This window comes from Hyalella azteca, unplaced genomic scaffold (genome assembly GCF_000764305.2).
Source record: "Hyalella azteca isolate HAZT.00-mixed unplaced genomic scaffold, Hazt_2.0.2 contig4602, whole genome shotgun sequence".
Taxonomy (NCBI): Eukaryota; Metazoa; Arthropoda; class Malacostraca; order Amphipoda; family Hyalellidae; genus Hyalella; species Hyalella azteca.
The window spans coordinates 17,458-45,454 of record NW_025934815.1 but is presented as its reverse complement, the minus strand read 5'-3'; the positions used below and the strand labels follow the sequence as shown (position 1 = coordinate 45,454).

The following is a 27,997-nucleotide window of genomic DNA, read 5'->3' as shown; positions in this document are numbered from 1 at the left end:
CCATTCTTCAGCGCCGACATCACTGTGATATGACATAAAAACTAAACAAAATTAGCGCACCCAAATCGGACGGAGTAACTCCCAGCGTTTCCGCTGGGAAATGGGAATTTTGTAGTAGGTCAGTTACGTCTGAAAAGTGTTGGGGGACGGTTAGCGTGTCTTTGCAGTGACAGTTTGTTGGACATATTTCCTTGTTTTGGCACCGAATTTCAGCGTCAAGAACTTGAAGCCGACTCAAAAGTGATGACGGAATACACGTGACAAACAACTGTGTAAAGTTAGATCGATTTAGTATGATAATTTTCATAAATAACGAGCCACAAGCGAATCCATATTAGCTGTCGTCTGCTAAGCTCGAGTTAGTGAGTAGCTTTCTGTTGTCGTAGTTGAAATATTTATACCGTCTGGCAAGTGATAATGGGCAACATCTACACTGTTGGGCCGAATGAAGCCCTCGTCGTTTCAGGTTAGCAAAATTATGATACTATAATTTTAACCAATAATACAATTAGGCTGTTATGAGGATTGAGGAGTCGCGGCCGGCTGGCCGCTGTATTACTCGTCAGTCGTCAACTTGTGACTTACGTCAAGTTGTTAGAATTTTTTGCAATAATTAGAAATACGACATCTCGATATGTTGTGTACCTGAAAAAGACAAACTGTGTGATCTTAAATAGCATTGTTATTTAATTTTGTTCAGTTCCACTTGCAAATTTTATTGAAAAGTCAATGAAGAGTTAGGTACCTCCTACTAGTCGATGCCCGATGGTCTGAGATCTCTGAATTAAATTGAAAAATGGATGAGCATAAACTTGATATAGAAAAACTGGCACCGTATTGAATGAAGAAACTAGAAAGTGGGATTAAAGAAAATTACTTAAAAATACAGATACATTGTTATGAAAATATAGTAGCATAATTATAATAAAGTTATAGATGCTTGTAAAAATTTGTCTGATGCTCCAGACTCCAGAGTCCAGACTCCAGTCAATTTATAACTCACTCATTTAGTGGGCCCTCTTTAATTTAATTTGTTGAAATTTTTTATTTCTAACCCATCTGTGGCTGTGGGCAGTGGGCCGCCATAGTGGCAAAGCAGAGAGTTTTTTAGACTCTCCCTCAAGTTCATTTTTGAGTCCTATAAGTAGACCAGTAAAGTATTCTGGATACCAGCACCATCATGTATAAGAAATTGGTTTAAATCTTGGGTAAATAAGGAAATTAAAAATGAACTGATTCTAAAAAATCTCTGGTTTGTCACTATGGACTGGGCCCTGTCCCTGTGGGCTGTGCACAGCTGCACGCAGTGACGCAGATGCTGTGAGCCTGTGGCTATGGGCAGTTTGGCTGCTAAGCTGCTTCAATATTTTCTTTGGTATCTTATACAGGGTGTTTCAGAATTAAGTAACCCTTTTAATTTGTTAATAAATAAAAAACTAAGAACGTTATGAAGTTGAAACTTGTTTTATTTAAAAGAACATTTTCATGGTAATATTGCATCATACTTACGTCATTATCCTGTATAGCTTGCTAAATTTGTGTTTAATTATCAAGCCTTAAATTTTCATCATGATTTATTTTTCTATGTCAAATAGTTTTTGAGTTGTGGGGGTTTTTGTTAAAAAAATGAAAAGTGGTCTAAGTTACCCCGCCGGTCTAAGTTACCCCATTTTACGGTACCTATTTGATTCATAAGAAAAAACATATACTATTTTTCTTATATATTTTTCTGATATTTTAGAACTGATCAAGTTTCCCCAAGAAACTGGTACAATTGCCACTCCCCTGACAGCCAGAGCTGCCAGACTGGATCAATCTAGAATATACGAACAAAAAAATGAGGGGTTTCACCTTGATCTGAAATATTAAACAAAAATGTCTGAAAAGCAAATCATTTTTCAGGTCCTTTCCAAAAACTGTAGGCAAAAATGTGCCATTTTTCTTGATCAGTACAAAAAATTATCAAAGATCATAGAATGGTAGAAATGGGTAAAATTGACTGTGAGTAAGGGCAATTTTGCCTCGTTTATCAATCTATGATATTTTGCAAAACTTTCAAAGAATTGCAGTTTAAAACTTTCCTTTTACAAGCAGTTTTCAAAAATTGTGCACAGCAATGGGTATATTTCTCTTGGTTCATATGAGAAAAATTATCAAGGGGGTGTAAAAATGGTTAAAATTAACTGCAAGCAAGTTCTATAAGAAAAATTGGGAAAGTGGCATAAAAATGGGTAAAATTAAATGCAAGTATCATAAAGCATGAATGTTTTTATATCATTCACAGGTGTCATTTATCTAATTTTCCACTTAGGGTGCTGACTGCTGAGGATAATTGTTAGGTGAAGTTTAAAGTTGGTGACAGATTCAAGAGAAGAACACAAACATAACTTTTTATTGACATTCTCCTTGAAAGTTCACCTGTTCAAAAGATTGTAAATATATGGCTCATAACAAGTAGCATAAATACTATTGTCACCATAGAATAGACCAAGTGTTGAATGAATCTCATGTAGGTATTTCAGTTTAATAAATAATTCATCACTAATCTCTTCAAGTGCCAATTTAAAATTTTTCTGAAAAAGTATTAAAGTATTAAAATGTAATGAAGTATTTCTTTAAATCAATGACAGCTACTATAATGGTGGCACTCCACTTTGGATTCTGGCACTTCATACAGTGGGGGGAAATAAATATTCGTACACTTGAAAAATCGTATTTTAATGTATGTAAGTACACAAACTTAACAGGAAAAGTGATTTAAATTATGTATAGAGACGCATAGTATTCAAAAATACTACTATCAAAAGAAATAAAATTTCAATGCAACAAAAAACAATGCAACATGTTCACTTTTCGGGTGAAAAAGTATTCGTACAAAACAATAAATCCGCATTATTTTAATTTAATACTTGGTTGAATACCCTTTATTCAGCTCAACAGATACCAGTCTATTTCTATACGTCTCGACCAATGATTTGCAGATGCTGACTGGTATTTTATACCAGGGGTCTCCAAACTATGGCCCGCGGGCCACATCCGGCCCGCCCCACTATTTCATCCGGCCCGCGGCCCGCCGGATGAAATCGTGGAATTAATAAATCATTATTGTACAAATGGCATCGCAGAATTATTCAAAGCTGGGACCTGCTGACTGGTGGCGCTCAGTCTGAGTCAGTTTTCCTCTCTCTTGATAGTGTGACGTACAGATACTAGTGCTGGTAAGTATGTAATATGCATTACAACCAATCAATCATGTATAACTGTATATTGTGGGGTTGGAGGCCAAGTGGGGCGTTGCTGCTTCCGTTTCAGGGAGCACAGCTCTTTCGTAATCCCTTTTGACTGCAATGCTTAAAATCTTCCAACTCAATTTCAAATGGAAATTATTGATCTCCGGGCAGATGACAAACTGACGGATAAGTATCGAGAAGGAAATCTGATTGAGTTCTATAAATGCCTGCAGCCCGATCAGTTTCCAAATTTGATAAAGTTTGCTTGTAGTTTTGTGTCCATTTTTCGTTCAACATACTGTTGTGAACAAACATTTTCCAAAATGAAGTATGTGAAATCTAACTATCAAGCAAATTTGTCTGATGATCACTTGAAATCAATTCTTACAATTGGCTCNAATACTTTTTTCACCCCGAAAAGTGAACATGTTGCAGTGTTTTTTGTTGCATTGAGATTTAATTTCTTTTGATAGTATTTTTGAATACTATGCGTCTCTATACATAATTTAAATCACTATTCCTGTTAAGTTTGTGTACTTACATCCATTAAAATACGATTTTTCAAGTGTACGAATATTTATTTCCCCCCCCTGTATATACCATATCCTGATCTGATTAATAATATGTGCATGCTCAGCAAGGTATGCATCATGCATTGCATTGGAAACATACGTTTTATTGAATACTGTCATTTAGTTCCATCCCATATATAGTCATGGATATGCTGCATAGTCATGGATATGCTGTTTACTGGATTAGCACACAAACTCTTGTCAATTACACAAGCATGCTGCTTGGCTTCACATGGAGGAAAAAAATCACAAACTTGGCTCATTAAAGTTATTGACATTTATTATGAAGCTTCTTTTTACATCCATTTTTAATAATTTTGTTTGTTAGTTTTTCTATTATTCAGGTCATGATTTTTCAGCAAACAATTTGTGAATATTGGAATGAATTGTCATTAATGTACATATAATTTGAGCATCAGGAGTGAATTCACTCCTGATTCTCAACTTGATGTGAATACTAAGTATTCTCACTAATGTTCTAGGCTATAAAATAATCTAGAATACTGATTAGTAAGAAAAAAATTCAACTGAAAAGTGTATAGGTATTATAGGCCTCTCTGCCTACCCCTACTAGTACTTGATATCAGTGCCAGTGCTACCAGCTCCAGGTAGTGCAATGTTCATTCATTGTAGCATTGCTGATGGTGTCATTCTGGAATGTGTTCAAAACAGCTGTTGGTTAACTAAAAAAGTTGAGTAATTGTTTATGTAGAAGCAGCAGTGGCTTTATTGGTAATGTAGTCTATCAATTGTTCATTCAGGGTAATGTTATGAATGATGAAAGGTATTTTTTAAAGTGGCTCTATGATTTTCAGAATTATAATAATTATATAACTGTCAATTTGCCTGAGTGCTGGTCTTTGCTGCTTTGTTAGGGGCACTACTAACATTTGAGCTCTAAAGGTCCGGTAAGACCAATATAGTATTGGCTTTTATCTCGTGAAAACTTGATGAAACAACCTAACAGCAGGACAAATGAAACACAATTCAATGGTCAATACACGTGATCTATAAATGTGATCTGTACCTGCACGTACACACATAGAAGGAATAAGTGTGATCTGGAACGAGAAGAGACACAAGGGATTAGGGAGAAATGCATGAGAGAAGGAATGGCAACACAAAATACATGGAGCAAAAAGCCATTCCCTCACAGCTTGAAGATTTGTTAGGTTCCTGGCATCAGATTCATGCTTGCACAACCTTTGTGATCACAGGAAAGAATAAATATTAATATACCAAAAACCTTCATCCCTCATGTTATCAACTTGGATGAGGTACCGTCAAACGGGGTAAAAAGGGATGGGCGAGGGTAAATCGGGATGCGCGTCCCACATTTTGTAGAAATGTTGTAGCAGCTAAACTAATCAAAATATTGCAAATCTAAAAATAGTGGCATAAACTTCAACATTTTTACTATCTATTATGTATAAAGCTAGTCAAGAAATCAAACATTTACTATCTCTAAAAAATCGCTGAAAAAAAGTGTGAAAGGTGTGATTTTGGAAAAGAACCTCTGCTAAGGTCTGGTGCTAAGAAAATATTTGCCGTATTAATAAGTTTTACTTACATAAAAGTTGCACCCAGCCATATTATTGTGCCTAGATCTTGCTGTGCCTAGATATTGTTGCACCTAGGTCTTTCTATGCCTAGATATTGTCGTGCCTAGATATTGTTGTGCCTAGATATTGTTGCACCTAGGTCTTTGTGCCTAGATATTGTTGTGCCTAGATATTGTTGTGCCTAGATATTGTTGTGCTTAGATCTTGCTGTGCCTAGATATTGTTGTGCCTAGATCTCGCTGTGCCTAGATCTCGCTGTGCCTAGATCTTGCTGTGCCTAGATATTGTTGTGCCTAAATCTTGCTGTGCCTAGATCTTGCTGTGCCTAGATATTGTTGTGCCTAGATATTGTTGTGCCTAGATATTGTTGTGTCTAGATCTTGTGCCTAGATATAGTTGTACCTAGATATTGTTGTGCCTAGATATTGTTGTGCCTAGATATTGTTGTGCCTAGATATTGTTGTGCCTAGATATTGTTGTGCCTAGATATTGTGCCTAGATATTGTTGTGCCTAGATATTGTTGTGCCTGGATATTATTGTGCCTAGATATTGTTGTGCCTAGATCTTGCTGTGCCTAGATATTGTTGTGGCTAGATATTACTGTGCCTAGATCTTGCTGTGCCTAGATATTGTTGTGCCTAGACATTGTTGTGCCTGGATATTGTTGTGCCTGGATATTGTCGTGCCTAGATATTGTTGTGCCTAGATATTGTTGTGCCTAGATATTGTTGTGCCTAGATATTGTTGTGCCTAGATCTTGCTGTGCCTAGATATTGTTGTGCCTAGATATTACTGTGCCTAGATCTTGTTGTGCCTAGATCTTGCTGTGCCTAGATATTGTTGTGCCTAGATCTTGGTGTGCCTAGATCTTGCTGTGCCTAGACATTGTTGTGCCTAGACATTGTTGTGCCTAGATATTGTTGTGCCTAGATATTGTTGTACCTAGACATTGTTGTGCCTAGATATTGTTGTGCCTAGATATTGTTGTACCTACTACCTAGACATTGTTGTACCTAGACATTGTTGTACCTAGACATTGTTGTGCCTAGATATTGCTGCATTTCTGCACTCTGTGGATGCTATATATACTTGCCAAGGCTGGCGAGCTTGCATGCCTTTACCTTACCATTACGGTGAGAGCCTCTCACGCGATCCTGATGCCAGTTGTGTGTTGTGGCTTGCCAGCCAATCTCGTTTGCAACCATTGAAGATTCGAGTTTAGTTGGCCTTCTCATATCGTATCGAAATAAACTTGATGCAAAGTTCAAAATTGCAAAGAGAAATCAACTGTTGATGAATATAAGTGAATGTTCTAAATAAATTTCGCCGGTATTCTCGTCCCGTTTTGTCAGCGTTTCTCTAGTACGAACCATCTTCCAACGTGCCACAATTTTGCATTTCTGGTCCGTATTTCTCATGAAGGGCTTTATTGTATACGGTGAAGGCAATTCAAACATCGATTTAGGACCGGTCCCCTCGCCTTGATAGCTCGCGTATTGCTCATTTCTGCCGCTCAAGGCAGTCATCACGAGATATGATTTCCATCGTTCCTCCTATCACTCGTCCACTAAGTCACCGATGCCATATCTAAAATCATTTTGGTGACAGTCCAGAAATTCATCGATGATGTACGTTTTAAGTATATATATTTATCAAACCGTGTTTTTAGCGTATTTTCTCATTTATGAAAAATGCCCTATTGTGCTCGTCATGTCAGTCCGTCCGTCCGTCTGTCCGTGACTTCACATTTTCGTCGATTTTGAGAAAATGCGCTCTCTGTCACTCACTGCAGTGAGTACTGAGTCATATTTTTTCTATCTAGTATGTGACATAGATATTGTTATGCCTAAATATCGTTTCGCCTGGTTTATAGCCGCATTTTTTACCAAAGTATAGTTGGTAATATTCAACAATTAATTATAAGAAATATTCAAGTGTTACTTAACATCAGCGAAAGCTACTATAATGGTGACACTCAACTTGATATATGATATATCCCGATCTGATTAATAATATGATTTCATTATTCATAACCTGTTATTCGTAGATTTTTATAACTTGCTTAGATCACAGCTCAGACTGCGGTATTGATGGCTCTCATTTATTTAAATTTTGAAGCCCTCATTTCATTCAGGTCGTGTTACAATTACATGAATAATTTATTACTATCGCCTTAAAAGGTACGGATGTACAAAAATTTCCGTGAAGCTGCCTGACTGGTGGTGCAATCGTCGTACAGATGACGTCAGACTCAAACTGCTGGTTTATACTGGGAAATTTCTGTCTCTCTGCTCTCCAAAGACACAATTTAATCTTGTTCCTTCGCTCGATCTGTCTGAGGATTGAGTGGGAAAATAATCTGAGGATTGAGTGGGAAAATAATCTGAGGATTGAGTGGGAAAATAATCTGAGGATTGAGTGGGAAAATAATCTGAGGATTGAGTGGGAAAATTAAGTGGAAAATTAATCTGAGGATTGAGTGGGGAAATTTTGGAATTGCGCGTAAATTACTGGCAGAATATAACACCAATATACTGCACTCGCAAAAAGAGCTTCAATCGAAGCCTGGGCAAAATTTTTATTTTATTAGTTTATTCTGCGCTCAAGTCAAGCAACTAAGTGAATTAATCCTCATTGATTACAATGTTGCTAATACTTGTAGATATTCTCAAAACCATCGGAAATTTCAACCCGCCATGCGGTGACTGTTAAAGTACAGCGCAACCCTCCTCGTGCTGCAGGGATTCCTTATTAATGTGAAATGGCTGATCAATAAAGCTGGTATCGCGCCCCATATCTCTTACAGGGGCCGTATACTATCAAGAATGCGGCTTTGAAGATAAGAAAACCAATCACAGCAGAGAAATTAGACATTACGTGAACTTGGGCTGTAAAGTGTATTTTGGCCGCTACGTGTATTTGGGCCGCTACGTGTACTTATTCAAGTTTTGACAGTACGGCCCAAAAAAACTAAATTCAAGGATGCAGGAGCCAAATTTTGACGGGGTAAGCATCGCTGGCAGTTATTGCGTCCGTGAAGACTAACAAAACCTGACGTTTCATTTTGGAGCAATCGGGTTCGTCAAGTCATGCTCATTAATGATCATTTTCTTGATTGGAAGAAATGCACTAGTGATGAAATGTAGGACTGCGGTCGTACAATCACTTGCCTGAAAATAACTTTCGCAATGCTTCTGAAAATGGCAATTAATTAAGAGAATTATTTCGATATTAGGGTAACCAAACAATTTGTGTATTTTATTCTGTTTTTCTTGTAACAAATCCGCTTGTTTGAAGTTAGAAACGTCACGGAACACGCACGCACAATAATCTAAGTCACTTGTAGGTATTCCGTCAATAGGTACGCGTGCAAATCAAAGTATCGTATAACATCATGAGCTTCAAGTCAAACGAATGGTTGACGTCAATACCGATGTTGTACGCTTAATTAGAAGTACAAGATATTCATGCACAAATTAATCGCTCATTAATTAAAATTAATGAGCAATTAATTAATTTTCAAATGAATTGATTAAAAAGCAGTCGGCCTGCAAGCCATTTTTCTCTATGGTGCGTGCCTCCATTGAGTCAAAAATTCGCTAACGTCGGGATGGGCTTTCACAGAGGAGCGAGTGTTTTACTTCTTCATTTTTTTGTTCTTATTTATTTATTTATTTATTTACACGAGTTACTTCCGAAGTGATAATAAATCTCATTACTTCGGTTTATTTTTTAAATTAAGAAATCTTCTACCGCTGTATAGTATCTCTTAGTCAAACTATGGCGTTAGTTTTCTTTTATACACAACTATATCACACCACCAGAAGTCACTTTCATTACCTTCAATTAAGTATTTAAATTAACTTAAAGTATTAAGTTTGCCTGAAATATATAAAGCGATCAGCCGGTCACCCACTTGAGCGACTTAAGTATGTTGGGCATCTTGAGCCACCGCTGAGCTTAAGTAATATTTATTGTAAGGGGCAACGAGATCAGACGCGAACCGCGAAAAGTTAAGCAACTCTTGCGCCGGTACGCTGACGGTTACAGCAGGCACATATCTGAGCAATTGTCGGACGCTGATAAGCCGACCAAAATATAACGCTGGGTGTGATGGTTGCAACGCCTTGTGCGCCAATACTGCCACAGCCTGCATCCAGGGCTCACATGCTGCTGCATTTCTGCCCCTGATTTTTGTGTTTGCTGTAACAAGCAACAAACGTGGTTGCTATTGTTTGTACCTAGTATAGGTACAGTATATAGTAGTATATTCCTAGGTACAGTATATAGTAGTATATTCCTAGGTACAGTATATAGTAGTATATACCTAGGTACAACCACGTCTGCTATTCTGATATTACACGTTTGCTATTCTCATGACCTTATCACTGTTATGATAAATCGGTTTAATTAGAACAATTTTTGATAATTATTACCCTACTTATTCTAGTTTTTAGCCCAAATAATGTGTGTTTTTTATTGCAACGTAAATTCAAGCACTGGTGCGTGCGAAATATTTTTAAGTCGAAATTTCAGCTCTTCGGTGTTTAACCAAAAGCAATGTGGTTATAAATGTATTCTCTACTATCATTTATTTTGTCATGTTCTGACTGGAATAATAACTCATCGGAGAAGAATAAATAAGAAGGAATTCGTTGTTGACAAACTCCGCGATCAATAACGATCGTTGCACAGTGTGTCAATGCCTTTGGCGTTCGTTGCAGCCCAAGCTCAATTACGTAGAAGGGTGATGTGTCTGATGGTCAGTGTGCAGTGCATTTGTTGCTTTCAGCTCTTTCCGTTATATTCTTGTCGCTCCTGGACATTTGGACAATTTTTTTTTTAATTACATTGAAAATTATTGAAGGAAGAACGGTTGACCATTGGTCACTCTTCATCAGTTCTTCGTGAATTTTTATAATGATTTAGAAAGCGGTCATTCCAGTTCTAAATTTGAATACCTCAATATTTTAACCAAAGTTTCTTCTTGAATATCATCGTGTTAAATCCAGGATACATCCATGGCAACAGTATCCATGCTACCACGAGTTTACCTCTCGACATCGCTTGTAGAATTGATTGATTGTTTCTGAGAAACGCCCGGGGTAAAAACCTGTCATGCCGCGTTAACCGGCCGCTGTTGATGTTAATATTGTCACAACGAGTTAACCTGCCTGTGAACCGTTCCAATTGTCATACTAAGTTAGCATGTCGGTGCAACTGTTCATGATGTCACGACGAGTCAACCTGCCTGTGTAACCGTTTCTATTGTCATACTAAGTTAGCATGTCGGTGCAACTGTTCATGATGTCACGACGAGTCAACCTGCCTGTGTAACCGTTCCTATTGTCATACTAAGTTAGCATGTCGGTGCAACTGTTCATGATGTCACAACGAGTTAACCTTCCGCATTAGTACTTTTCACACGCAACATTTCGAGTAACCTTTATCATTCTTTCATGTATCCATGTCGCTCTCAGTAGTGTGTTCAACTTCCCTATGCTGGCTGCACAGTAAGGGCTATGACTACGAACTTGTTAAATGATTCCAATGATCAAATATAATCAATGTAATAACGTATACATTCGAATAACAAGTCGCCAAAAAAAATGTTTACATCTTGCCACTTGATGCATTGAATTACGTACAATTTCTTGTCGTAAATTTAATAGTTGTATGCAACATACAACAGGCGGTTTGGTCAGGGTTACTACTACGATCTTGTCCAATGATTAAATTATAATCAATGTAATAACTTATTTGAATAACAAGTCGTAATAAATTGTTTACATTTTGCCACATGATGCATTGAATTACGTACAATTTATTTTCGTAAATTTAATAGTTGTATACAGCACACAACAGGCAGTTTGGTCACCAACCTTGAGATTGGGTCGGGCAGCGCAGTGCGTATCGACCACTTCTCTACGCCGCTGCGGCGCCTCGTGCCAACGCCTCATTCTTCTCTTGATTTTTTTTATCCGGTGTACTGTGACAGAACGTATACGCGTACCGGTAGCCTCTTTCTTCTCTTGATTTTTTTTATCCGGTGTACTCTGACAGAACGTATACGCGTAGCTTTGATAAAATTAAGCTATTTATGTTGAACGTCAAGTCGGGAGACAAAATCAGGCTTTTAGTGTTTGCGCATTTTCTCATTTATGAAAAAGGCGCTATTGTGCTCGTCATGTCCGTCCGTCCGTGAGTTCACGTTTTCGTCGACGAGAAAATGCGATCTCTGTCACTCAATGCAGTGAGTACTGAGTTATATTGTTTTTTTCACCTCTACTCTATGAGATTATTTTGTGCTACCTTGGCGCCTGAGAAGGTTTGGTATCCATGACACTTGACAGCGACTGAGGTTAAGATAACGTCTATCTTGTCGAACGTCTGTCCAATATCTGTGCTGCACTCGTTTCCACATCGATGCTTGTCTGCTAAAATTACTCGTTTGCTTAAACCACAAGTTAACTAGGAATATAAAAGCAAAGACAATGCCACAAAAATTCATCATATCGTTATAGGAAGAGAATTTTTGTGGTTTTGTCTTTGCTTTTAAATTCATGCTTGTCTATTGTCTATTAATGCTATTTGTTTGCTTAAATCGCAAGTTAACCTGGATTTTAAAAGCAAAGACAATACCACAAAAATTCATCAAATCTTAGATATAAGAAGAGAATTTTTTTGGTATTGTTTTTGCTTTTAAATTCCCGCTTTTCTATAGAATTACGACGGATGCGCTGACATCGTCGGAAGTCAGCGACGAATTACGACGGATGCGCTGACAGCGGCATCGCCGACTTCATTACGACACTAACTCGCTCTGATTAGGTTACCAGCGATTCACTTACTCAAATTTTTAGTCGTTATAGGTAAATTCATGATCGTTTCTAAATTAACGCGACGTTTATCGGCGTTTAAAGGAATTGGTTTACAGCTTTTATCGAACCTCAACGTGTACGAGATTCTTTTTTATATATAGGTATAATATATACTATACTCGTAGATAGTAGACGGTAATTAGGTACCTATTTCTCCATAACGAAGTATACTTTTTATATTTTAAACTGGTGTCAATTTTTTTTCACAATTGTGCACGTAATACGCGAGGGCGTGGTACCATCCTAGAACAAGTCTTATTGCCTGATTATTGCCGGTTAGTAGTTGGTTAATTTAGTGGTTTCGACAAATTTTGATATTTTATTTATTTACCTATTTATTATCGTTTACATATTATACTTAACTATATAAGTATGTTGGTGATTACACAGCGATTTTTGTAAAATTTTCGATTCCCAGGATGCAGTAATATTTTTAATCTCAATCGTGCATCAGTTGACCATTTTACACCACATTATAATGAAAATGCTGAATATTGAAGCAAATTTACTTTACCAATGTTATTTAGGATGAGAAGTGAGCTAGATGGAGCTCTGTGCAGTTTCTAGGCCTGTAATGTTTTATAAAAGTACTTGATCGTCACACTTACTTTTTTTGTTACACTTACCTATACGAATATAGTTGAAATGAATAGAATAGCTAGAATTTACAGAATATAGTTGAATTTACAGAATAGTTGAATTTACAGAATAGTTGAATTTACAGAATAATAGAATTTACAGAATACGAATAGTTATCAAGTCATAAGGAGATATCAATGCTGCATGCACCTAAAATTTGAGTACATCTTATCTTATCAAACTCGACGCCCTCCTGCGATTCACCAGATGACGTTGTAAAAGACCACGTTACCTCTGATTGTCTTCTACGGAGACATTGTTGCACTTGTTTCGGAAAATTGAAGGAGTGTTATTTTGGGATTCATTAAATAAGAAATTTGAGGTTGGTGAGCAAACCGCCTGTTGTATGCTGCATAGAACTTCATTTTACGAAAAGAAATTATACCGTTCGTAAATCAATGCATCTGGTGGCAAGATGTAAATTTGAGGTCTCACAGTAATGCGTGGTTTGCTAACAATTATGTCGAACATGACTTGAATTATCCGAAGTTTAATTCACACTTCACTAATCCCAGCTGCAGGAGATGTTACAGAAGATCACTTTAATTATTATTATTCTACAAAGCATTTACCGTGGCATATTGTTCAAACGAACTTCAAGGGCACGTCACACATCAGATTAATAGCAAGCGAAAAATAAGAAGACACAAGAAATGATGGAAACTGATAAAATGACTAGCCGAAATTATATACTTTAGTCACTTCAGGTCTCATGGGCGATGCTCTACGAGATCACTTTAATTAATAAATATTCATTTAAGTACCTAATATGTCACTAACGTGAGCTGTTACCTTGCAGGCGGCTGCTGTGGGGCGACCACCAAGAAGACCATCGTCGGAGGCTGGGCGTGGGCCTGGTGGTTCGTTACTGACGTGCAGCGCCTCTCCCTGGAGGTACGGTGGCCTCCATGGCGACATGACGGCCTCCATGGCGACGTGACGGCCTCCATGGCGACGTGACGGCCTCCATGGCGACGTGACGGCCTCCATGGCGACGTGACAGCCTCCATGGCGACATGACGGCCTCCATGGCGACATGACGGCCTCCATGGCGACGTGACAGCCTCCATGGCGACATGCCGGCCTCCATGGCGACCTGTAGAGCGACACTCACCCGCCCCTGTTTATTTATATTCTCATTACAGCCGACTATTCATGTCATAGTCACTAACGCTGAAAATTTCCTTGCATGACCGCTTAAATTATGCTAACTGCTGGAAATTACCACTATAGTTGTCGCTGAATACCGATAAGTTCCTTACATGATCTCACTGATGTTCTGATTCCACCTCACCATTCATATTATAGTCACTAACGCTTAAACTTTTCATTTGCAAGATAATTAACTATATCACAGATCGAACTCACATTTCTCAGCACACCTGACCATTGATCACACCGTGAGTGCAGTGACTGATATTCTGATTTAAGCGAATAATAAGGAATGATTATAATATATATTTGCTTATAATTATAAGCGAATTATTATCAGGAATAAATTTATTAATAATGACGTGATTGCTGCAGGTGACCATTGATCACACCGTGAGTGCGGTGACTGATATTCTGATCAAAGATAATGAATAAGATGATTAATAACGAGATTATTACTCCAGGTGATCACGATCAAGCCGAGGTGCGGTAAAAATAACATTATTGCTGATCACACCGTGCGTACAGTGACTAATATTCTGATGAAAGATAATGAATAAGATGATTAATAATGAGATTATTGCTACAGGTGATCACGATCAAGCCGCGGTGCGAGAACGTCGAGACGTCGCTGGGTGTTCAAGTGACGGTGACGGGCGTAGCACAGATCAAGATCATGAAGGAGGAGAAGGTCCTGAAGATTGCCTCCGAGCAGTTCCTGGGCATGTCGCAGGAGGAGATGATGAGCACCATCCTTATGACCCTTGAGGGACATCTCAGGGCTATACTTGGTAATGATGAGCACCATCCTTATGATGAGCACCATCCTTATGATGAGCACCATCCTTATGACCCTTGAGGGACATCTCAGGGCCATACTTGGTAACTTGATATACTTGGTAACTTGCTATACTTGGTAACTTGCTATACTTGGTAACTTGCTATACTTGGTAACTTGCCTTACTTGGTAACTTGATATATAGATACTTGGTAACTTGCTACCGTATACTCGGTAACTTGCTATACTCGGTAACTTGCTGTGCTTGGTAACTTGATATATAGATACTTGGTAACTTGCTACCGTATACTCGGTAACTTGCTATACTCGGTAACTTGCCTTACTTGGTAACTTGATATATAGATACTTGGTAACTTGCTACCGTATACTCGGTAACTTGCTACCGTATACTCGGTAACTTGCTATACTCGGTAACTTGCCATACTCGGTAAATCTTCATACTCGGTAACTTGCTATACTTGCTAATAACTTATCAAATCGTCGGTAACTTACCATACACGGTAATTGCTATACTCGGCAACTTGCTAATAAGTTACCATACTCGTCCGTAACTTGCCAAATACGGTAATTGCCATACTCGGTAACCTGCTATGCCTGTTTTAACTCGCCATACTCCTCGGTAACTTGCCATAATCAGTAATCACCACATTCAGTGATGGTCATTCTCGGTAGCTTGCCTCATGTACCTCGAGGATCGTCTCAGGACCATACTCTGTAGTAGCTTGACATACGAGGTTACGTGCCTTTAGGTTATACTTGGTAACTTGTTATCACTTTATTCTATAACTACCTGCAGTGGCGGCTTCTTGCGACAAAGCCTTGATTTTTAATTTTTTATGACCGGGGGAAATCTACCTATCTAAATAGGTATATTTCCAGTAGACAGTTTAACATTGCTTGTAGTAAAACAAACATGTGGACCACAGATACAAATTAAATGAATTCTCTAAGTACGTGAACGTTTAAAATTAGGCTGACATTTGGTAGGCTGACATTTGGGGCTGCACTTGTGTTCACTGTAGTAATATTTATCTGAAAGGAAGCGTGTAAGATGTGCATTTCGTGACGACGCTCTTTTTTGACAGCTACGCTGACGGTGGAAGAGGTGTACCGGGACCGAGACCAGTTTGCGTCCCTGGTGAGGGACGTGGCAGGCATGGACGTGGGACGTATGGGCATTGAAATACTCTCCTTCACCATCAAGGTTAGACGCTGTCAACGTAAGATTCAAGGGCCACTGGAAGAGGGAAGAAGGTGAGCGAACGTATGGAAAGTGGCCAAAAATGCTGCCTCAGACAGTGAGGATACACTGAGGGTCGCGTGAAGGGAAGAACAAAGAGAGATGCTGCGTGGACTGGAAGGCCTCTGACCTCAGGGTTAGTGGCGCTAGGAGTACGTCCTGTCCTAAAGGTGTAGGATGCCAGAGAACTGCAGATCCCCGAACTGGGTTGGGCCCGAGCTGAGCGGTGTATATGGGCGACCAGTCTTTTTCTGTGCCTAGGCGATGCTAGGAGATAAGGAGGGAGGGCGCCAGCCAAGAGTTGGGCACAAAAGGTTAAGATGTTCAGACAAGGCGGGAACGTCTGTAACGATGTGGAGGTGTTAGGTTGAAGTTATCTTGAGGTATCCGCTTGCTATCCTCAAGGCCGTGGTCCGTGTAGGCTCGCCACAGCGGTGCATGAGGCGACGGGGCACTAGAAGGGGGTTCACCTTCACTGTAGCGTTGAGATGGTACCCACGACGTGTTTATTGTAGTATTCATGATGTTGTTACTCACTCTAATGTTATTACCGGTACTCATGTTCCTTTTGATGTTACTCTACTCATGTTATTACTCTTGTATCTCTTGATGTTTTTCTCAATCCTCCCGATGTTGCGCTAATTCCTCCCGATGTTACTCTCATACCTCCCGATGTATACCCTCATTCCTCCCGACATTACTCTCATTCCTCCCGACATTACTCTCATTTCTACCACCATAACTCATGCCTCTTTAATTCCTGCCACCGTTACTCATGCCCCTGTAATTCCTGCCACGGTAACTCATGCCCCTGTAATTCCTGCCACCGTAACTCATGCCCCTGTAATTCCTGCCACCGTAACTCATGCCCCTGTAATTCCTGCCCCCCTAACTCATGCCCCTGTAATTCCTGCCACCGTAACTCATTCCCCTGTAATTCCTACCACCGTAACTCATGCTCCTGTAATTCCTGCCACCGTAACTCATGCCCCCCTGTAATTCCTGCCACCGTAACTCATGCCTCCCGATGTTATCCTCATTCTTGCCGCCGTAACTCATGCCCCTGTATTACAGGACGTATACGACCGTGTGGAGTATCTCACGTCGCTGGGACGCTCGCAGACGGCGGCCGTGAAGCGCGACGCGGACATCGGCGTGGCGCTCGCTAACAGAGACGCCGGCATCAGGGTATCTATGTCATTTTACGGCATCTTACATAATCTTGATTACGTTCATAATGTAATTTATTTCATGGAGTAAATAGTACCATCATTAGCGTTGCCTTCTCAAAAATCTTTTGCTTGTCATTTTACAACATCTTACATGATGCTCAGGGTCAGCACTTATGCTCTCATGCCTCGTCTTAAGATCTATTGCTTGTCATTTTATGACATCTTACATGTTGTTGATAACGTTCTTAATGATATTTATTTCATGGAGTATACAATCATTAACGTTGCCTCCTGAAAAGATATATTGCTTGTCATTTTACGGCATCTTAACATGATATTGATTACGTTTGAATGGTATTTATTTCATAGAGAATATACCATCATTAACGTTGCCTCCTGAAAAGATCTATTGCTTGTCATTTTACGGCTTCTTACCTGATGATGATTACTTTTTGAATTGTATTTATTTCACGAAGTATATACCATCATTAACATTCCATGAAGTGTGATGCAGTCAAATCCTTTAGCCGTCATGCTATAATTTTAGTTTAGTTTTGACATCATTTACGTTCATTTTTGACATCATATACTTTCAGTTTTTACGTGTCTTTCATTGTTTGTTGTACAAAATTTTTAAAATTATTGTTTCATGTCAATGACAAGTATTTTATGATCTTAAATTTACGGTATTACGTACGGTATTCAAACTTCTTATATAATATTAAATTAAAAACTCGTACTCAGGATCTCGTACCAACAACTAACTGCCGTACCAACGAGTTGGTAGTTGGTCAGCTCGTACCAAAACATATTCTCTATAAAATCCTGTTAAATTTCCTCTTTTCGTTGGGTTTAAATAAACATATTCGTTAAAAATTCCTGTTTTCGTGTTATTGAAGTGAACATATTTGTTAAAAATTCCTGTTCTCGTGTTATTGAAGCAAACATTTGTTAAAAATATATTTTCCCTCTCCTGTTTGCCTGCTGTTGATTGTCGTTTCCTCTCCTGTTTCTGTTATCTATCCTGTTTCTGTTTTCTCTCCTGTTTCTGTTTTCTCTCCTGATTCCTCTCCTGTTTCCTCTCCTGTTTCGTCTCTTGTTTCGTCTCCTGTTTGCCTGGTGTTTAGGGAGTTTGATGCACGAAAATGCTAATTTGCTTGTATTTCCCGAGATGATCTGAAGTTTACGTGCTTGAATACACATTTCGTTCATTCAACAGGAAGCTGAGTGCCAGAAGACGGCGATGGACGTGAAGTACACCACCGACACCAAAATAGAAGACAACGCCAGGATGTTTAAACTGCAGAAGGCGCAATTTGACACGGAAGTTAATGCAGCGGTCAGTCATCCATTCATTTATTTCATTTACTTATATTCCATTAATGATATTTATGTGCTGTTGATTGCGAGGTCATAAAATTAATTTTTTCTTCATTTTTTAATGCCTTTTGGTCGTTCCTTCTCTTCATGCTATTTTTAAGCTCGTTTGCTCCTCTCCATTTCATTTATCCATTTCTCATCTCGTTCCCTCTTGTGGTTTTTGGTGTCTCATAATCTACAAATTTGCACTAGTATTTTTTATATTGACTAAAGATGTTGATTCTTATATATTCATTCGTCATGCGGTTTTAAATTATCACCTGGTCACCGAACGTTCGCCGCAACTTTCGAAAGATAGTTGCCGTAATGCCGGCAACTATCTTGTAAAAGCTAGCCTGATCTGGATAAAATCTCAATCGCTGGTATTTAATTGCACTTGCTTGTTCTTCAAATTTTCTGTTCATACGTAAAAAAACGTAACTTTCAGTAAAGAACACTTTTAGAGCAACACGTTTAAAATACCAAAATCCAGCGTAACAGACATTGAGCTGCTTGATGAAGCTACATGTATATGGGCACAGCTACAAGATCTAGCGATCTCAGTGACGTAACAAGAAGGCTGAACTGAAAGACGGAAATCCTCGTGGGTCGACCTTATATAGTTGAACCAAGGTCACGACCACTGCGGTAAGGTTGGACTCAAATGTTACTGAGGTGAATACTCCAGACGTGGCTGTACGACGTAAGATGTACGAATATGTACGAAAACTAATGCATATGTACAACAAATCAATATGTACGTGGCTCAGATATGTACGAAAACAAATGCGCATGAAATTAATAAATTGAACACGGTTAACAGTGAACGACTTCCATCGTTTACAACATTCGTTCTCTATATTTTTTTCTCCCGATATTGTTCATCTATGTTCGGTTTTCGTATTTGACCCTGGGCAAAATTTTTGCTTGAATTTAGCAGTTTGATGCGCAAAAAACTACTTGCTTGTATTTCCCGAGATGATGTGAAGTTTGCGTGTTTGTAGACTCATTAATCTCTTAATGAGATGAGGTCATTAAGAGCGTCATCAGAGATGGCGTCATCAGATGACGTCCTGGAGCTGTTCTATCAAGCCTTGCTTGGTACATGTAGCAGCCTAAGTGCACGTAGCAACCAATTTATTATCTGTGATTCGTAGATTTAGCTTGAAAAGCCGTCGTTGATGAGCTGGCAGAGTTACGAACTTCTAAGTATTTTTACCACATTTCTATTTAACTTCACTTCTCTTTGTTTGTCTGCTACAAATCAATCGATATTTAACACACTTCTACCTGACCAATCGATCTGAAATTTTGCACACTTACGTAAAGTTGGAGACAATGCACGAATCAAATATTTAACAGAATCACCAAATAAAATAAAATAAAATATTTTTTTAATAAAATATGAAATTCATTGTCCATGTATAACATCGGAGACACCGGCCTCTTTGGAAGTGTGGTCTTTAAAAAGTACTTTTTAAATGCATATTTTTATCGTACGGCACTCCATGTACATATATAGAACAAAGAGACCTTCAGCTCCGATGGTACTAACTAATCCTGGAACTATTGTTATACAAATGCCAGAAACGCGTTAAAAAATTGAGCAAAACTTTATTTTCTCTGCACCAATGATTGGAAACTGTTACTAGATGCATAAGTATTGCCTCTTATTCTTAGCGAAACATATTTTCTAGTATAAAATTATGTTTAGATCAAGTTTTATCAAGTTTATTTTGTGGGTTTTTATCAAGTTTTTCTTTTATTTAAAGCAAGCGGATGCAGCACTGGCATACGAGCTTCAGGCAGCGAAGCTGAAGCAGAACATCAGGAACGAAGAGATCCAGATCGAGGTGGTGGAGCGCAGGAAACAGATCGAGGTCGAGGAGCAAGAGATCAACAGGAAGGAAAAGGAGCTCATGGCCACCATCAAACTGCCTGCCGAAGCTGAGAGCTACAGGCTCGAGACCATAGCGCAGGGTAAACGTACTCAGGTGGGTGTAAAAACGTAAAAAAACGTAAACGTAATAACGCAGGGTAAACGTACTCAGGTGGGTGTAAAAACGTAAAAAACGTAAAGGTAATAACGCAGGGTAAACGTACTCAGGTGAGTGTTTGGTAACGCAGGGTAAACGTACTCATGTGGGTGTCTGGTAACGCAGGGTAAACGTACTCAGGTGGGTGCCTGGTAACGCAGGGTAAACGTACTCAGGTGGGTGCTTGGTAACGCAGGGTAAACATACTCAGGTGGGTGCCTGGTAACGCAGGGTAAACATACTCAGGTGAGTGCCTGGTCAGTGGGTGCTGGTAGCACTGTGTCACGCAAAATAGTCAAAATCCACATTATTCTAGCTCAAAATTTTAGAGAAAATAATGCCGTTCTCCAAAGTCTACCTATATCATATTGGTTAATACTCATTCTTGATTATATCACTCAAGACAAGTAACATTCAGGGTGACAGATTCATGAACAATGATACAATTGAATCTCTTCTTGTGCGTGAACAGAGAGTTTTGTAAGAATTATTCACGATAAACTCTTCCCCAGACGGTCGAGACAGCCCGCGCCGAGGCAGAACGTATCAAGCGGATCGGTGAGGCCGAGGCGTACTCCGTGCAGCTCGTGGGAGAGGCTGAGGCTGACCGTCTCCGCATGAAGGCTCAGGCTTACAAGCAGTACGGCGACGCTGCCGTCATGGCCATGGTGCTGGAATCCCTGCCACAAATTGCTGCTGAAATCTCGGCTCCTCTTGCCAAGACCGACGAGATCCTCATGATCGGCAGCAATGACTGCATCACCAACGGCGTCACCAAACTGGTGTCGGAACTGCCCCCTACCGTGCAGGCGCTGACCGGCGTCGATATCTCCAAGGTAATGTTGTATTTTAGGTGAACTTAATGGTGGTGAAACTGGTGTCGGATCTGCCCCCTACCGTGTCGGAAACTGGTGTCGGAACTGCCCCCTGCCGTGCAGGCTTTGACTGGCGTCGATATCTCTAAGGTAATGTCGTGTTTTAGGTGAACTGAATTTCAGAATTCAGTTCAGCTAAAGTGAATTCTGATCACCTAAGTGATCAGAATTTTTGTATGACACTCACGTTACAAGGTGTTTAGGTAACTGGGCTCCAAACATTCCTTACTGTGTAAGGAATGTGGACGTTAAACAAACTCGTGTTGAAGGAACATCAACTGGCGTCGAGGTTTTAATTTGGAAGAGATGAGATGATGATATTAGTTAAGTGCAATGTATTGAATAAGGTAAGTTATTGACATAAATAACAGGCTAGTAATTTTTGGGATTATGTTGTCGGTTATGAGCTTGTAGGACGGTAGGATAGGCTTGCCTAGCATGCATAGCTTGAGGTCAAATTTCCTACGGTAAGTAATAATTATTATCAATGTCTGCATGATGTCCGTGAGTCTTACATAGCCAGCAGGCAACATGCAGACGATTGGTCTTGCTTGGAAGCAGAAAATAAAAAAAAAGGCTGGGTTGTTTGATGGCAGTTTTATTTATCTCACGGTTGGTTTCAAGCCTTTAGTTGCTACGCCTTTTTCCTCAAAGCTTTTATGTATACTTATGAGCTCGTTTGTGTTGAAGCTATTTACTGCTGTATTTTATTTTGTATGTATAATATTTGCAACGCTGATTTAAAAATTTTTTTAAATAATACATATTTGCAATGCCAATTTTTAAAAGCATTTCAATCACTAAGTAGAACATAACTTTTCTGATATTCAACTGATTTTTTTTGTTCGAAATATTCAGATGCTTAGAACTGTTTTGATACACGATCTTTGTGCATGCCCTAAAACAATCAAACTTCCGGCACAAATTTGGTCAGTTCGCATTTATCACGTTGGGTATTTTGCTACAATCTTTGCGATAAATTCATTGCATTACCTCTGAACTTTCATGTTTGTTAAAAAGTGACGAAACGAAGCTCCAGCAGATAAAGGTATTCAACTTTTCCATCCTCGTACAGGTGTTGTCGAACGTCGATATCAACAAGGTAAGCAAGTGCAATGGTCACATCATATCAACACATTATCACATGATATCTTCACATATCACACGATATCAACACATAAGTGTGCCTGTTGAAGGTGAGCGCATCAATGTTAATGTGCCAAGTTCGCTCGAGATCGTTCATAAATTCATCGTAAATTAAGTTCAGTTGAGGGTCAAAGCATTAAAATGAACGTAAGTGGGCCTTAATAAATCCACTAATACGTCTTCTATTGCGAAGTTGCTAATAAGAATTTATCTCTTATATTGAATTCGCTAGATGTGCTGTATTAGTGAATGTGTTATAAAAAAATTTCTCTATATTTTTATATTGACGGATTGCAGCTAATTATATTGACGGATTGCAGCTAATTGTATTGACGGATTGCGGCTAATTATATTGACGGATTGCAGCTAATTATACACATCTAGATGTGTATAAGAGACAGGACGGATTGCAGCTAATTACATTGACGGATTGCAGCTAATTACATTGACGGATTGCAGCTAATTACATTGACGGATTGCAGCTAATTATATTGACGGACTAAAGCTAATTATATTGACGGACTAAAGCTAATTAAACATGTTTGTCCGCAGCTGCTGAACAAGATACCAGGAGTGTCCGGGGCGGGCGTACCGACTACGCGACCAGCGGCCGTGTGAGCTCCCGACCAGCTTCTCGTTTAAGAATTTCCCTCCAAAATACTCAACTCTGCTATGTTACTAACAAATATCCTTCTGTATTATTATTATACTCGAAAATGTTCTACTGGCTGATCATACTTAATAATATCCAAATGAGACATAATATTATAAAATAAAAACTAAGATGGGGATGTACCGCTTGTTGATGATGGAACTGAGTTATATGTTCGAAAACTACAAGAGTTCGATGACAACTTGTTTCTCAGCTAAAAAACAATATAACTGCCTGACAATTAGATTATTAATGTCCATTGACCAGGAACTTTTTGCATGCGCTTTAATAATTTAACTAATTGATTCGAACGTCATGCAGTGACATGTACAATTTCAGTCTCGAGTTAATTAAAGACTAACGAGGCTAAATTGACTGTCGAGGCCATTAAACGCCTTAGAACTGATGAGGCCACTCCGCTCCTTATAATTTATGAACCTGGTGGTCAATAGTATTTTGAATAATTTTAAAAGCAACGATTTTTTTCTTACACTCGCTAAGCTAAGCGGTTGGCACGCATGTTGCCCTCTACGCTGCGGACGGAAATATGCTAAAATATTCACTTAAAATGTCGCCTTCAAAAAGCTCTTGGAAGTCAAAAAACTTGTTAGAATTTAAAGCTTTTTCGATGCAACTAAATAATATATATTATTAATTGAAACTAATGGACTGGAACTGTGGTTTTTATGGAACATAATCAGTTCAAGAAATAGATTTCATTTAAATTTACATGGATGATATTCTACTATTTGCATGATGATAGAATACGCTTGAACAAATTAATTTCATTTTACTTGACGAGCCCACAAATTATTTGCTTTTGTTCACTAACTAACAATCATTTATCGTTATTACGTTTCGCAGCCAAGTCACGGTCTTTAAGAAACAGATGAGTAAACAGTATAATTTTCTGCTAATAGCGATCATAAGTCCTGGCGTCGTTTTATTACTTAAATATCCAGGTAATAAAACTTTGAATAAAGAAAGATAAATGATTTTACTTAGTAAATTTCAGTTTATTTTATTTCGATTATTTACTAAGTTTTCTTTCATTTTACAGAGCGAGCTGAGCGCCGTGCGTTCGTAACGCACAGACGTCGTCGCGTGCATGCACCGCGAACGTCGGACTTACGTCATAAAACGTTTATAACTCTTAAGAAAAGTACGTTTTTTATAGGAATAGTTTTATGTATTTGCCTCACTCTCACCAATAGCTTCTGAAAAATCAAATTTATAATCGTCTCAAAACTGATAAAATGTGTTTTTTTTTTATTTTTGAATTGGTAGCTTGTGTCGTTTGTTGACCGACTTGTTTCTTGTGGGTGATTTTAATTACCGCTTAAAACATTAATTAATTAATGTCATCTGTTCACTCGAACACTTATATTGGTTCGCTCCTCGAAGTCTATAATAAATTATTTAGAACAGAAAAGGCTATATGTCAGGGTCTGGCAGCACATGAAGTATTTTCTCGTAGTTTATTGTCGTTCTTTATTTTTAATGAAGAGAACGTATAAAGGCCTGCTTTCTGCTTGTTTTTATTGAATGATAAAGGAATCAATTTTTGTGTAGGATTAGTTACGCGACTTACAAGATGCACGTGTGTAAAAGCTGTCTTTAAATGTCTACAGATAAAAATGTAATTTTATGATAATATTACGTCCTTAAGTCTCAAACCTTCATTTCAGTTTGCGAAAAAGACTTCAATCGTAAAATCGTTAATAGACTTTTAGAAATTGCGGTATTGAATGAGGTTTTTCTAGATTTACTTGGTATCATAGCTGCCATGTCTGCATTACCTGAGAGATAGACTGCAGTACGTTAGTCTTACTTTAATTTTGTTCGGTAAGTTGTTCTGAACATTTTATCATAGTAACAAACGCTGTATTATGAGATATGAATCCATATTAACGAAGCTTTGATCTCTATTCCCAAGGTTACCGTTCATGTTAAGTAAATATTTTGCTTTTGGTTGTTTTGAATTACATTAAAAATGCATGGGTAATGTCATTATGATACCGTAGCCATCTTTATATTTGCTCAGGATACTCATATTTGTTTGATCTGTCAAGGTTTGTACACGCGCCCAGCTGGAAAAATGGAATCTTTTACTGAAATTGAATGGCAGTTTTTCGGTAGCGTATTTGTTGTATTAACGAACAGGAATTGCTAACCGCCCTTAGCGAGAATATCTCTGGCTTTATCTCTGCGTTTCTAAAAGAGGTTGGTCGAGCGTTTTCTTTAACTAATACTCGGGTCGCTAGGATGTATTGTACAACGTATTTTTTGTATAAACTTTTACTGTAAATCTCGTATGAAAAGACATGTCATTACAATCTGTTTGGTGCTTTCAATGTAGTTAACTGTCAATCTGTTGGCTCTCCGTTCATCTGTTCTATTGGTATGGCAGGAAGGCTATCAAAGACAGGAAGGCTATCTATTGATATACCTCGAAGGCTATTAACCCGGACATAATTTTAAGCAGCAGTAGAGTTCTGTAATCGCACTGCCATGAGGGAGAAAATCCTCTCTAGTTAGCTTTTACATGTCGAAATTATGCAGATTTTGTACTCGTCTAATCGTTGTTTATGGGGCGTAGTTCGAACATTTTAAGTATTGTAGTACAACTCGCTTGCGACGACTAACAATATAAATAATCATTGCCATCATCTCTTGATGCTTCCAGTGAGAATTTTGTCATTAATCTGAGACTCTGAGCGTTAATAATACTTACTACTGCTCGAAGTGATGTAAGGGTACATGGTGGACTTATAAATCGTCTTGTTTACTGAATGCATGTAAAGAATGCATCTAATGCATGTCATTCTGTTTACTGAATGCACATAATCGAAATAAATATTCTTGAAGACTCGTGTAAACGAAATGGGCCAAGGCATATGAATGGAAACTGATGCATGTACACGAGACTAGAAACCATCAAAGCCGACATGTTGGTAAATTAAACAATGTAAAGATTAACAAACACTGAACAATTATGAACTGAATTATCGGGATTATGTCCATCATTGGCCGGGTTGCTGGAAGCATCGTTGCATCGATAGTTAATCATTGTCCTAATCATCTCGAGATAGTTGTTTTCCTTCACCATTTTGGGTTTGTTGATAATTACCTTTAACTTTTGGGAATAGTTGTTTCATTTCCTACTCAATCTCATGGTAGTTTATCACTTCTAATGATGTTTGGTGAACTGCAGTGAATCCACGTAAAGTATTGAACTGTTCGTTGTTGCTGTCTAGTCGTCGCATTCACTGGGCATTCAATAGATCTCGATCACATGAATTCATCTGATGGATGCAAGGATGAATGAATGATAGTAGCATCTGTGACACGTTGGTTACATCTGAATATAGCTTTTGAAGCTTGGCGTTGTCTATTTTGATACTTCATTAATTATAACATACGTGCATATGTAGGCTTTGCATCCCTTATTTTTTGTATTATGTTTCTTATTGCAAGACTTAACTACATGATTATCATGCATCTGAACTCGGCTCTGAATTATTTAATATCTCGGTTATCTTTTCATTTAATTGTACCAACATAACTCTGGATGATAATATTACGACGTGATAATTTTTGAATGTTAATGAATAATATCTTGTTCTTTAACATTTTTATTATTTTTATCCAAGGTTTCTCACTTTGTGTGCACACTACTTAATGTGCAGGTCCTTCTAATAATGAGATTTGAAGGTTTTCTTGGTTTGGTTCCAGCGACTTATACGTCAATATTTTTTTTTATATAATGTATATCCTTAGCTTATTTCGAGGGCATTAATTCATAAAGTTCCGAAGCAGTGCTTTGACTGTAAGTGCTGCGCCGGTGATCTGTCAGTTAAATTTAATGTTTTTGATGATTTTTTTTATCTTGCATAATACTTTATCTCAACAATGGCCTAAAATGTAATTCCGTTAGACTGATTTTATGTCAGTGATGAACTTCACTGATTTATATCGTGAAGATTAACAATTATTTGTACTTGATGATAAATTTGTTGAATCATACCCCGTATTACAGTGGATTAAAATCTCTTATGGCCATTGTTAATGGGCCATTGATTTTCAATTTTATTTATTCATTCATGCAGGAGCACACATTAACATGAAATATATAAGAAACCCTAATATAATAGCAAGGCTTCCCAGTGTAAATGCCCATTATGGACAATATCTGCAACATTCTCATTATGTTTGTTTGTTTATACCTCAATGTACCAGAGCCGTGCTTGATGGTAGCATGTCCAGTCATATCCTCATTAATCAGCTTCTTTCAACCACTTAAGCAATGCTTGAGAAAAAATCGTTTTCTACGAGTTCCTTAATTTTTGTTGTATTTTACATTTTTTTGCCATTCAAGTCTAATCGTTTTTTACGGTACTTCATAGTTTTTGTTGTATTTTACATTTCTTTGTCATTCAAGTTTCAAAATTTAGTATTTTTTCTTAGATTTTGCAAGCATGTACTGCTAGCTGTTTTTTAAATTGATTACATTTATATATTTAAACGAAAACTCTTTTTTTTTTCTCGAATTGCTACTCCCGTATACAGGAAGGATAATACTCAATAGTGTGAACTAGTGTTAAAGTTAACCTGAAGTGTTAACAGTAGAACTTGCGAATGGATTTACCACATCAGAGCCAAAGTTTATTCAGTGCAAAAA

General features: G+C 38.2%; 1 protein-coding gene across 4 annotated transcripts; it reads left to right on the top strand.

Annotated features, from left to right (window-relative positions):
- Positions 1-135: 135 nt before the first annotated feature.
- On the top strand, positions 136-27,396 carry LOC108676380 (flotillin-2). Of its 4 annotated transcripts, XM_047880066.1 has the most exons (12): positions 136-466; positions 13,685-13,779; positions 14,627-14,806; positions 14,898-14,919; positions 15,922-16,040; positions 17,151-17,264; positions 18,468-18,587; positions 20,380-20,601; positions 21,156-21,479; positions 22,594-22,620; positions 23,217-23,278; positions 24,377-27,396. In XM_047880066.1, the coding sequence occupies exons 1-12, from the start codon at positions 418-420 to the stop codon at positions 24,384-24,386; spliced, it is 1,344 nt and encodes a 447-aa protein (XP_047736022.1). In that variant the 5' UTR covers positions 136-417; the 3' UTR covers positions 24,387-27,396. The 4 variants fall into 4 exon arrangements, 3 of the variants coding, with proteins under 3 accessions (XP_047736022.1, XP_018019934.1, XP_018019935.1); XR_007156641.1 differs by lacking the exon at positions 14,898-14,919 and having other exon boundaries at positions 14,627-14,828; positions 23,217-23,338; XM_018164445.2 differs by lacking the exon at positions 14,898-14,919 and having other exon boundaries at positions 14,627-14,828.
- The last annotated feature ends 601 nt before the right edge of the window (positions 27,397-27,997 follow it).